General features: G+C 63.1%; 1 protein-coding gene across 1 annotated transcript in view; it reads right to left on the reverse strand.

Moving 5' to 3' along the window:
• Positions 1–4,298: 4,298 nt before the first annotated feature.
• Positions 4,299–12,692, reverse strand: part of GALNT9 (polypeptide N-acetylgalactosaminyltransferase 9) — a 79,888-nt gene continuing 71,494 nt past the window's right edge. Inside the window, exons 8-11 of the mRNA XM_036108753.2 lie at positions 10,695–10,832; positions 9,715–9,810; positions 7,606–7,773; positions 4,299–5,248 (exon numbers count right to left, since the gene is read on the reverse strand). Coding sequence (XP_035964646.1) covers positions 5,102–5,248; positions 7,606–7,773; positions 9,715–9,810; positions 10,695–10,832 — 549 coding nt within the window. The 3' untranslated portion in view covers positions 4,299–5,101. The remainder of the gene's footprint in view (positions 5,249–7,605; positions 7,774–9,714; positions 9,811–10,694; positions 10,833–12,692) is intronic.

Below are 12,692 nucleotides of genomic sequence, written 5' to 3' on the forward strand. Positions count from 1 at the left end.
TCCAGGGAACAGCGGCCCGTGGGGTAAATGCAGGGACCGCCAGGCTCCCCTGAGGCCGGTCCGGTTGGAGCTGATCGCAGGACCCCGCTCCCGCCAGGGCTGTGCTCCGTGCCCTGGGGCTGCCCCAGCCGCCGCGTGAGAACCAGGCGCAGGTCCCGAGCGAGCTTCAGGCTCATGTCACACATGAAGTTCTGTGTAACGTCCGATGGGCCGGCCATCTCAGGGGTCCTTCTCTGGGCTCGGGAGGGGGTGGGGACGGTGGGGGAGGCCCTGCCAGCTGGGGGGCTCCGGCTGCCTTCGGGACCCCCTGCTCCAGGCGGTGTGCTGGGACGTGCTTCTGGAGCCGGTGAGCAGGGGAGGCCAGGCAAGGCTCCGCGGGGTGCGGCGTGTGGGCAGGACCCGCCCGCAACTCACAGGACTCCGGTCGAGCGTGATTGGCAATCGGGTGAGTAGTAACTCCAGCTGGGGTCCTTCTGGGGCAGGGGCTGTGGACACTAGGTCTCACCCGCTGAGCACCGCCCCGCACATCCTTCTGGGGTGTGCCTGGGGTGAGGGCTCAGCCCTGAGGCAGGACCCACACGCCCCGCCCCTCCCTGTGCCTGTGGCTGGGTCAGGGACCCCAGCACCGGGTGGGTGCCAGGGGGCCTGCGAGGAGGCTTCCTAGTCCAGCCCCGCTCCCCTACCCAGCTCCCCCTTCCCTCTCCCCAAGCCCCACCCCAACCCACTGGCCTACCCCACTCCCTGACCCGCTCCCTGCCCTACTCCTCCTTCCCCTTCCCCCTCCCCCACCTGCCCCGCTCCCTACCCAGCTCCCTCCAACCCGCTCCCCTCCCCTCTCCTTGGCCCCACAGGCCCCACTCCCCCCAACCTGCTCCCCTGCTGTGCTCCTCCTCCCCCAGCACCCTCCCCTCCACTCCCTTGCCCTGCTCCACGCACCCCCCAACCTGCTCTCCAGCCCACTCCCCTGCCCTCCTCTTGGGGACCCCAGCCCTGGGCCAGATCCCTGCTTCCCACAGGGTCCACTCACCCAACAGGTTTCAACCATAAATGAAGATTCATTGAAGCAATGAACATTTTTATTAGACAAAATTAAGTTCTGATGCACATTATCTCTGTCAAGAGCAGAGGAAAGGAAAGAGCTCTGTGCGCTCCCTGCCTCTCATCAGAAGCATCTGCCTGTTTACAGCTCCGCCCAAAGCCCTGACTGCTTATTAGGTTTGGTTACAAATGAACCATTTTAAACAAACAACATGGATTTTTCTGAATTCGTGGCACAGCCAATTTACAATTGAATTAGTGGAAGAAGAGGGCCTGCTATTAAGCTTTATTAAATTCTATTTGCTTGTATCTTTGCCATTTGAACATGACAGTTGTTTAGAAAGAAAGAAAACCATCCCCAGCAGCCAGGCAGGGTGGAGCCGATCTGAGTACGAGCCTCTGGACCTGCCCCGGGGAGAGAACGTGGCTGCAGCCAAGTCACTTCCATCCTCTGAGCCTCTGCTTCCCCACCTATAAAATGGGCACAGAGGTTCTCAGCACTACCAGGCTTATTTCAAGGAGGAAGTGGGATTGCAGTTTTAAACATATTTCTCCCCTTTCCTTCCTCCCTCCCCCTCTTCCTCCTCCTTCTTCCCAGAATGCTCACCAGCACTTTCCCAGGCAGGTGGGGAGAGGAGGTTGCATGGCTGGAGACCTTCTTCGCTCTGAAAAGAACCACCTGTGTCACGGGGCTGGGAAGATACTGTGTGTGTGGGGGGGGGCTGGGACAACGTAAACAGGGGTGCTGGTCGGTGTCCAGCAGCAGCTCTCTGTAAAGTGCGCCCTGGTTTGTGGTGCCGACCACTCCCGCTGACGAGTATTTCCACCGTGGACCATTGCCAGCCACCAGCCTGCCATCCGGAGCCGCCCTCACTTCCTCCCCAGGACAGACCATGGCTAGAGCGCAGGTCGTAATGACGTGATAATAAATAGCAAGTGGTGAGTTTTGACTGTTACCTTTGTTTTCAGTGTAATTTTTAATTGTAGGTTCATATAATTTACTTTTTAGTAATGCTGTATTTCACAACTGGTTCACAAAACTCCTGAAAATGTAAAAATTGACCCTTGCAAGTGGGTCGTCTGTGCGAGGGAAGTCCGTCTGCTCTGGGACGGGCCCTGGCTGCTCGCGTGCGGTGGGCAGACCCTTTCCTGCCTCCCTTCCCTAGCTGCGCCGGGGTGGGAAGCTGGGGGTCTGCGATGGCAGGGACGCTCCCACTTTTCCTTCTGTAGGTCCGGCCCCTCAAGTGGCCGCGGCTCCTGGGGTCCCTTCAGCCGCTGGAAGGCGAGTCCCTGGGATGCCCCAGTGCCCCCCTCAAAGCCTGGGCACTTCCATCACGTGATCCATCCCCTGCATTCAAGGCCCATTTGATGGATGGGACCCTTCCTGGCACAGCGGGGTGGCCTCAACCACAGACAAAGAAGAAGAGTTACTGTGCTTTAAGGCCAAGGAGCGAGAACAGGAGGTCAGAGGGTCTCAGGGGCTGGGTTCTCTTGAGGACAGCCCGTGGACGGATGGTGGTGGGGGCCCAGGGGAGTGCGTGTCACCATGTGTTAGAACAGACAGGGATCTGCACCAGTGGGGACGCCAGCCCGCCACGACCAGGGCCATGCCACGCGGTGACCGCAGAACTGCGCAGGACCGTGTCCACAGTGCCTGCACCTGGCGGGAGCTGCAGCGGCGTGGGGCTGGGGCTCTGGGGATTGAGTTGTGCCCCGGGGTTCCTGGGCGGTTCTTCGGGGAAAGGGCTGCTCGCGAGGCGGTAAGGGCTAAGAGAGCGCCGTGATCCGCCCCTCGTGAAGAGGGCGGCTTTGTCCCGTGCTTACGGCAGACAGAGAGCCTCCGCCTCGCAACACGTCCCCCGGTGACCGTGTCCTCGGAGCCACCCAGGACCTGACAGACAGCAGGCTCTCAGAAGGTGCCGCCTCCCGCGAGGACGGGAGCTTGGTCGAGACACCTCCGTCGTCCCTGAGGCTGTGGGGCCACAACCAGGGGCTTCCATGGGACTGTCAGTTTGCCTAATGAACTGTAGCACCGTGAGTTTTATCGTTGGAGCGGCGACACGTCCCATTTTAAACCACGGGCAGTCCGCTTTGCGTGCCGAAGTCTGCGACGTGTCTCGCCTTCACTTGGAAGCTTCTGGAGGTGTGTGTACTCGGGTCTTTGGCGACAGATGGACTCTGGCCAGGCGTTTGCCTCCACTATGGTCTTAAAATTTGGGGAAGATCCGAAATAGAGAGGGCTTTGGTGGCCTTGGGTTTGAGCTGGTGGAATTCTCTGGGGAGAAGCTGGGGCCGGTCAGGGATTCCACAGCAACAGGGACTGGGGCCCAGGAAGGAGCAGGGGAGGAGGGGGCGGTGGGGTGGGCGCCCAGGGTGCAGGGCGCTGGGGGAGGGCCACGAGCCGAGGGGCCTGGGATGGGGGACAGTGAGGTGCAGACTCACTGCGTCTCTCCGGGCCCAGAGAACAGTGAATGCACGACCCACGTGCCCCTCTGACCCTGAGGGTCGGTCAGAGCCCCCACCTTCCCCAGAGACTGACCCTAAGAGAGGGCGAACAGCTGCTGTCTCAGGGCTGAGACCCCCAGCACTCCCAGAATGGCCCTCCTCTTCAGAAGGAGACACGGCGGGGGCGACGGCTGTGATGCTTTCCCTGGACCGGCCCTCCCTGGAAGGTGGGCTGCCTGGCCCCAGCACAAGGACAACAGGTAAGTCCCACGTGCCCCCGGCGTGAAGCCCTGTTGTCCAGAAAGCCTGCCAGCGGCGCCAGGCAACTCGACAAGAATGGGAAGTCACGGGTGGGGCCACGGTTTCTGCCCCTGGGAGACCCCTGAAGGGCATCGGGACCCCCTGCTGGGAGGACTGGGCGGTTGGGTTTGCAGGAGCTGGCGTCTGGGTGAGCCAGGCCAGCCCCGGGGTCCTGTCACCCGACAGCCCAGGCCTTCCACCAGAGTTAGGGAGCAGCTAGGTGCACACAGGTGCAGCTGGCATGGGGGTGCTGGTCATATCAGGGAGGGGCCAGTGCTGGGGTGCACCTGGGGCTGCGTACAGCCGGGCACTGAGTCTGATGGGGGACGGGAACAGGCAGGACTGGGTCCGGCTTCCCTCCCAGGGCCCTGCAATGTTCCATGCAATCGTTAAGCACCGTCCTGCCCAGAGACGGCCTCTTGGAGCCCCTGGGACAGCCCCGTGGGGCACGTGCAGCCTCTCAGCTCCCGCCCTGGAGCAACAAGGCTGCGCCGGACAATACAGGAACAGATGGGTGTGGCTGTGTGCCAATAAAACTTTATTTATAAAAACAGGTGCAGGGCCGTGGGTCATCCTTGGCTGACGCCTGCCTCAGAGCAGCGAGGGAAGGCGGCTGGCCCCGGGCGAGACGCTAGAACAGGGCCCCCGACCCCGGACGACCGGCAGCTGGGACTCCGGTGGACGAGATGCGCTCTGTCCCATTTGATCCGTCCTGTGCTGGATGGAAGCAGCACAATCTCCTCGTCTCCCCTGCCTGGGGCGTCGTGGGGTCCACTGCGGCCACGTCTCCTGTCTCCCCCTCTCCCCAGCCTCGGGGAGGGTGCTGCTCTGCGTTCTGGGTTTTGCCTTAGATGGCCAGAAGACGGAAGAGGCCCAGTCCTGCCTGGAGCGGACGGGAGCTCGGCCGCCCTCTGAGTTCATGGGGGTCACTTCCGCGAGGGGGGAATGGACAGGGGGCTTCAGCACATGCAGACTTGGCCGTCCCGGCGGCCTGGACTGGAACACCATAGAAAAGGCACGTGATTTGGAGATGGAGCTGGCTTCAGGCTCTGTGCTCCTGGTGGGGTGGCCGTCCCTGGCCTCTGCCTCCGGAGTGCACAGGGAGGCCCCCGCTGTCTCAGGGACACGGCCTGCGGGCAGCCCAGGCGAGGTCCCGGCTGGGGGTGGCACAGGGCATGGCCAGAGCCCTTTGGGGTCCAGTGGCACGGTAGGTGGGGAGGGGCCTGAGTCCTGGCACCCGGCCCAGCGGGTGAGCCCGACACCGTCCCCAGGTCCTCGGGGTCTGCATCAGGGGAGGGGTGCGGGGTGGGGCTGGGGGTCAGTGCCGCCCGTGCCTGATCCAGTTTCTGATGGTCCACTTCTGGCCCGAACACCTCTGCACCACCAGCCGCAGCCCGAAGTTGGCGTCTTTGGACATTTCCACCTCCAGGCACCTGCCAGTGTCCCGGCTCACGATGGGACCACTCTGTGGGGAGGGGGACCAGGTCAGCATGGACGCCCAGGGCTCCCGTCCTGACAGCATCTCGGGGTGGGGCTGATGACAAGCCCCATGCAGATCACTGCATGGCCACCCGAGACTCAGGGGACTGTCTGTCCCATCCCTCTGTGCCCTCCTGGTCCTTCTGTTCCCACCTAGTCCCTCTGCCTCCTCCTGGTCCTTCTGTCCCTCTGTCCCTTCCTGGTCCCTCTGTCCCCACCTAGTCCCTCTGTCCCCTCCTGGTCCCTCTGTCCCCACCTAGTCCCTCTGCCCCCTCCTGGTCCTTCTGTCCCCATCTAGTCCCTCTGCCCCCTCCTGGTCCTTCTGTCCCCACCTAGTCCCTCTGCCCCCTCCTTATCCTTCTGTCCCCACCTAGTCCCTCTGTCCCCTTCTGGTCCCTCTGTCCTCTCTTAGTCCCTCTGTCTCCTCCTGGTCCTTCTGTCCCCTATCCCTCTGTCCCCTCCTGGTCCTTCTGTCCCCACCTAGCCCCTCGGCCCCCTCCTGGTCCTTCTGTCCCCTATCCCTCTGTCCCCTCCTGGTCCTTCTGTCCCCACCTAGCCCCTCGGCCCCCTCCTGGTCCTTCTGTCCCCACCTAGTCCCTCTGTCCCCTCCTCGTCCTTCTGTCCCTCTGCCCCCTCCTGGTCTCTTGTCCCCACCTAGTCCTTCTGCCCCCTCTTGGTCCTTCTGTCCCCACCTAGCTCCTCTGTCCCCTCCTGGTCCCCTGTCCTCAGGCATCTTCATCCTATCAGCCATGTCACCTGCCTGCCTTGCTCCTGGGGTCTGAGGAGTGACTAGCACAATGGACACAGGGCCCCTAAGATGGAGGGCTCCCCTGGGTGCCTCCCACCTCCTGTCATATCTGATTTGCCCATCAGTCACCCCGGCAGGCCCGCTGGTCCCCCAGACATCAAGGACTCTGGCCCAAGCCTGAGGACCCCAGGACTGTACACTATACACCCCCATTCTTTTCCAAACAGGTCCTTCTTGCTGTCCCGACCCCAATCCTGGCCTCCTGGGGACCTCTGACCCTTACTGGCTATGCCCGAAACCATGACCCCTCATTCCTGCAGCCTCTTCTGCAACCAGAAGCCCCCAGACCCCAGTGCTGAGGGCAGGGTCACCTGACGGTGTTTACTTGTCACGGGTCTGCTCGTTGGGACCGATGGCAGAGAGCGTGTGGGGATGAAGTTGGAGATGGAGACGGGGATGACAGGAGAACTCCCTGCCCATGGCAGGGAGAGGGGATGCTGGAAGCAGCTCCCCGGGCCTCAGAGTCCCAAGAGCCTTGCAACGGAGTAGCATGGACAGAGAGTTCTGGAGAAGCAGGTCAGACCCACCGAGTCTCACCCCAGAACCCAGCAGTGCGACCTTAGGGTCTGCGCAGCCGTGACTGGTTAGGATGAGGTCACACTGGAGCAGTTGACCCTCGGCCCACGCTGGCGTCCCTGCCAGGGGAGAGATTCGGAGACAGAGACGGGGACAGCAGGTGGCGGGAGGAGGGACGGGGCCTAGAGAGGCAGGAAGGACCCCCCAGAGCCCGCGGCAGGAGCACCGCCCTGCAGACAGCTGGTTTCAGACTTCCCGCTCACGAGGACGGTGAGAGCCTGCATGTCTGTGGTCATCTGCTGCAGGAGACCCGGGAGACCGCGGGGATTTAGGACACAGGGGGGTCTTAGGGAAAGGGGCCGGGGGCTGCTCAGGGCTGGAGACAGATGGGGTTCCAGGCGAGGTCACGAGGGGACATGTCCTTGGCTAACCTGGGTGGACCCACAGGAGGCCACACCATGGAGGATGAGCTGGTGGGGAGGCGACCTCCAGACGCCCAGAGAAGGGCGTGCGGTATGTGGATGGATGCGGTGCAGGGGCAGCCGAGGGAGGACAGAGGGCAGGAGGGGCTGCGGAGAGGGCCACCCGGAGGAAGGCCAGCCAGACCCTGCTCACAGGCCCAGAGCCAGCGGGGACTGGGAGGCGCTGGAAGCCCCCTTCCCTGGGCGCTGGCTGCACCCTGGGGATCCGCGTGCCATTCTCACCCAGGCTGCTCCCACCAGCGCAGGGGCCGCCTGTGACTCCCCAGCCTGAAGGTTTGTTCTCGGGGCTGGAACTTCTAAACCAGCGTCCCAGCATCCCCAGGGCCCGGGGCGGGGGTGGTTTCGGCAGAGCTCGGCCAGCCACGGTGGCGAGGCCGTCTGGGTGCCCGTCACCCCCATCCCCTCCATCTACACCCCCTCCACCAGGAGGCCCAAGGACGCGGAGTGTGGGGGCAGTCACAGTGCTGTGACCAGACCAGCGGGTGTCCCCCCCACGGGCTGGCCTGGGGGCCCCAGGGGCCCAGCAGCCCCGCTGACCTGGGTGAAGTCCCACAGCCGCTGCGCGGGCCGGGCCACGTCCTCGCACTTCTTCAGGGCGGGTGCGCGGGTCCTGCCCTCATCCACCAGACACTTGGAGTCGGGCAGGAAGGCGGTGGAGCCCAGGGGGCCCAGCTGCAGCAGCCCGTCTGTGCTGTACCGCACCAGCTGAGAGAGGGCCGTGGGCGGGTGTCAGGGAACGAGGGCGGGCACCGCCGGGCCTGCCAGCCCACGCACCAGAGCTTCCTGGGGAGGGCCAGGCCCGGGGGAGCGGCGCACAGAGAGCCACCTGGGGATGCCCTCCAGACCACCCTGCGCCCCTGGCCCCGCTCCTTCCCCCAAGATCCCCCAGCAGGACCGCCTTAGACTCTTTTCCACAACTCTGCTCCCAGCCCAGCTCCTGGAGCCTGGCCTCTCGGCCCAGAGCAGCAGAATCTCACACACGCCCTTAGGGTGCCCCATCTGCCCTCGAACAACCACGAGGTGAACGCTTATTTCCATGTGGAGAGCAACCCCAAGTTCACGCACGCCTTGATCCTACTTCACGTTGTTTGCTCATGACCAGCCCTAGAGAGTTCCTGCCATTCCCAGCTGTGTGGCTTTGGTCAAGTCACGCCACCTCTCTGTGCCTGGGATGCTCATCTGTAAGCAGGCGGTCCTGAGAGCACCTGCCTGGCGGTGAGGATCCAGGGGACACGATACAGAAGTGCTTAAAAGTAGCACAGCCCCATAAACAAGCAGGTGTCACTGTACGTCTCTCCTCTCTGTGCCCCATCCCTCCTTTCCCCTCCTGTCCGAGCATGCGTGCACACACACCGCCCGAATACACTGGCAGCTCCCAGTGCACAAGGCTGGGTTTTCCCCACACAATCCTCCCACCCTGCTCACTCCGGGACAGTGACCTGGACGCCCCTGTGAAGGGTGAGGGTCTACAATCTCCCCTGGATCTTTCTGGGGAGCGTGGGAGCAACACGGACGCGCCGCTGACTTCTGGGGCTGGGCGTACACGGTCGTGGCCCGTCTGGTTCTCCTGGGATGCCTGCCCTCAGAACCGGGCAGCCTGGGGAGAGGCCACATGGGGAGGGTCCGAGGCCCTCCTGAGCTGGTGGCCAGCATGAGCCCAGACTGCACACGTGTGAGCCACATCTAGAGAGGTCTTTCAGTCCACATGGTTTGTGGCGTCTCTTCTCGCGCTGCAGGACTGGGGGAAAACCTCAGCCGCCCGGTCACCTCCCGTGGCTGCTCGCTGGGTGTGTTCAGAGAACCCAGCAGGACGCAGCCCCTCACGGGGGGTGCCAGCCAGAGAATCGTCCACAGAGTGTGACAAGCCCAGGAGACTGGATTTCCCCCTGGAGGCCACTAAGACTCTGTCTCTCAACGGGAGGCCCAGAGGGGGTCCTGGGGCGAGGCTGCGGGAGGTGTGGGGGGGCCACACCCTCTGCTCCAGCATCACAGGCTCAGCCCTCACGCCCACCATGCACCGCCGGGCGGGCCGTGTGGACTCGGCAGCTTCTCAGTGCCCAGGGCTGGCACGGGTCCCTGCGGGTTTCCACTGGATGGGCATCCGTGAGTGAGGCTCAGACCCAGACAGTGCTTGGAGGGGAGCCGAGGGTAATTTGGGGAAAGCACTCTGGGCCTTAATTTAAATGACCCCAACACTCATTAAGAAGAAGTGTTGCCTTTATCAGCAGGGAATTCACTGGGACTAGAGTCCTGCCCCGAGCTCTCTGAAAACGCACCTGCCCTTGCACCATCTGGTTCCACGGGCCTGGGATCTAGACATCGGTACAGACATTTTTAAAGCCCCCATCACTGGGGAGCAGCTCAGCCAGTAAGAACCAGTGCTAACCCTTCTAGGTAACACTTCTAGGTTCCGTCACATGGTGGCAAACACTTTCCCACGTGATTCACTTTGGTCCACACGACAGCCTTGACAGGTACCATTATCGTGACATCTGATGGATGGGGACTGAGGCAAGCAACGTGACGCGAGCTGCCCAAGGCCTGTTTGGCACCAGAAGCCCTGCTCTTAGTCCACCTGGGGTGGGGGTCTCCCCGAGGGTCCGCACGCCGCCCCTGAGAGCCCACTCACAACCTGCACGCCCCTACCTGGGAGGACATCCCGTGGCAAGGATAGAGGATCGCGCGGTCATCGTCCTCCGCTCCCTGGTCCAGGCAGTAGCCGCTGGCTTTGCTGTTTCTCACCTACAACCAGAAACCGAAGGAGAAACCCCATTGTTGGGGGGTCCCTGAGGCCAGGGCAAGGCCAGCCCGTCCCCACTCAGGGGCAGAGGGGCCTGCTGGGCGGCCAGCGCCTCGGGAAAGTGTCAGCTGCAGGAATGGCTAGGCCAGCCAGGACAGTCCACCCCGGGCACCCCTTCTAGCCTTGCGCTGAGCGCGAGCCCAGGACCATGCGCACACCTTCCTTCCACACGGGGACCTGGGTTCCCCTGAACAGCTGGAGCGCCGAGGGGAGGGAGGCCGCCCCCTCCACCAGCACAGACCAGGGTGACAGTGGTCGTGCACGTGGGGGCTGGGCAGACATGCGAGTCTCCGTGCAGCCGACGTGCCCCCGTGTGCGTGTTGTTTGCACTTACACGCATGCACGGGAGCTTCCGAACACGACTACGTTTATGCAAGTGCGTCAGTGCGTCCGTCTCAGGGGTTAGGGTGCACCGGCCCCTGACAGTTGGTCTGGACGACGGTGTCTGTACGTCTCCGTGTGCACAGGCAGGCACCTCTGGGTTTGTGTGCACGAGTGAGGCTCTGTCAGTCGCTCTGTGCACACGAGCAACACTGTGTGCGCTTGTCCTTATGTGTGTACAGACTCACGTACTCATATGGATCCTCGTGCATGCGTGTGAATATATGTGCACGTTCGTGCGTTCATTTGTGCACACGTGTGCGCACGTGCCTGCATCTACTAGCGTGCGTTTCTGCACGCACGTACGCGGTGAGTCTATGCTCTTCCTCTACTTGGCGCCAGGTACGTGCGAACGTGCCCGCGCACGCTGCCGGCTGAGCCCGTGAGCGCGCGCGTGGGTACGGGTGAGGGTGCGGGCTGGGGGCCCTCCCGGCGGAGGCGGTACCTCTCCGTACGTGAGGGTGTCGTTGTAGGTCCTCATCTCCGGGTACACGTTCTCCAGGTACCACTTGAAGCTGCGGCATTTCAGCCGCTGGCGCAGGGCCCGCCGCTCGGACACGTCCCCGAAGTCCACCCCTGGGTTCTGCGAGCGGGGAAGCGAGCTGGCGTTGCTGAGTCCCCACGACCCGGGTCTCTGCCCAAGGTGGGGGAGCCTCGGACCGGGCGCAGCCCCACCCCCCAGGGCGTGGCTAGGGGCGGCCTCCTCGGCCTCCTGCCCGCCCCCCCCAGACCCTTGGAGGCCGGGGTAGCTGCTCCGGATGGGAAGGGCCTGCTTCTCCAGCCGGCCTGCTCTGCCCCAGGCTGGACGGACGGCCCCTGACTGTGGGCTGGCTGTCCACACCCCGCACAAAAGACCTGCCCTTGGCCCCCCGCCCCGGGAGGTGACCTCTAAGCCCTTGGAACATCCCGCCTGATTAGAGTGTTGTTTACCTGGGATCTGGGCTGGACAGTCTAGGCTGCAGGGTGATGTCTGGGGGGGCTTGGGGCCGTGGTGGGGTACCTGCTTGACTTCTGCAGGGGCTAGAGACTAAGGTCAGCCCTGTGGGAGGCTGGCATGTGTGCGTGGATGAGCCCCCAGGAGAAACTGAGGCTCGGGTGGGTGTGCCCGGTCGGCAGTGTCACGCGGCATCACCGTGAGGGGTAAGTGCTGTCTGCCCGACTCCTCTGTACCCCTCACTGCAAGAACCCGTAACCCTGAGCACAACAGCTTTGCTGAGTTCTGGGTCCTTCTAGCCCAACACCGAACCTGAAGGTGGCCTTGGGGTCCCTGACGCTGCGGCGGGCACCAAGCTCTGTGGGTGTGAGCGGGTTTGAGCAAGCGCCTTCCCCTGGCCAGGGGGCCTGTGGCTCCACCCTCGGGAGCCCCTCTCCCTCATCCGCGTGGTGGGCACGGCCACAGAGAAGCTCCTCCCAGCCTTCACACGAGGATCGGGTGAGTCATGGGCGTGCAGGGCCCCTAGAGGTCCCTGAGAATGAGATGTGGGGGGGCATCTGCCGGGCTCTGGCTTGGAGCTGGTGACCCCTCATGGACGCGGTCTGCAGGCCCACGAGGACAGAGCCCGGGTTCCCTTCCCAGTAGTAACGGGGACGTTTCCGGAATCCGTTCCCTTGGTGGACAATGAGGCTTTACGAGAGACGGTGAGCCCTCCTTCCGTCTCTGATAAACGTGTGTGTGCGTGTTTCCATGGCGTTCCTCATCGTCTGGACACTGCTGTGTGAGGAGCCCACGGGGAAGGAGGGGGCCTTGAGCGGCCCCTGCTCCCTCCTCAGAGGGGTCCTGTGAGCCGGCGGCCCAGCCTGGCGCTCCGGCAGCGTCACCCAAATGCTGGGCACGCCCTGCCAGGGTTTAGGAGGTGCAGAGAGAAATGCACGTAAGACATGAGTGCTGTTTCTGTAACTTCTGTATGTGTTTGAAGCTCTCTCTGTTGACAGGTGAGCACGCGGACACGGGCACACGCATGTGCACACGGTCTGACAGAATATCGAGCTCTTACTGCGAGCTGATATAAAAATCATTTCCAGGATGGCTGCAGCCGGGGCCTGGAGCCTCGCACCCCCCGTGGCCGGGGAAGCAGCATGTGAGTGAGGGCTGGTTCTGGAGCGGGTGTGTGGGGGGGGCGCCTGGCAGCCTCGACAGCGCCCCACGTAAGGGGCCGCCTCTCTCTGCCCTCATTACTGTTCTGGAGGCCAGGGAGCGGGTCTTCTAAGTTCCCAAGAAAAGCCAGAATACGGGCTATTTACGGGAAATTAGTTGATCACAAAGTAAACAAAAAACACAAAGGTTCCTCACGGTATTCCCTAACTAGGTTGTGGGTCAGAACTGCATAGACCAAAACCAAAGACACAGGGAGCACCCCAGGTGTCCACGGCGGGTGGAGGGGTAAACCAGCTGCGGCCATCCACACCCTGGAATGTGAGCTGGCCACAGAAAGGAAGCAGCACT

The sequence above is a fragment of the Halichoerus grypus genome, chromosome 13 (genome assembly GCF_964656455.1).
Source record: "Halichoerus grypus chromosome 13, mHalGry1.hap1.1, whole genome shotgun sequence".
In the NCBI taxonomy this organism is placed as follows: domain Eukaryota; kingdom Metazoa; phylum Chordata; class Mammalia; order Carnivora; family Phocidae; genus Halichoerus; species Halichoerus grypus.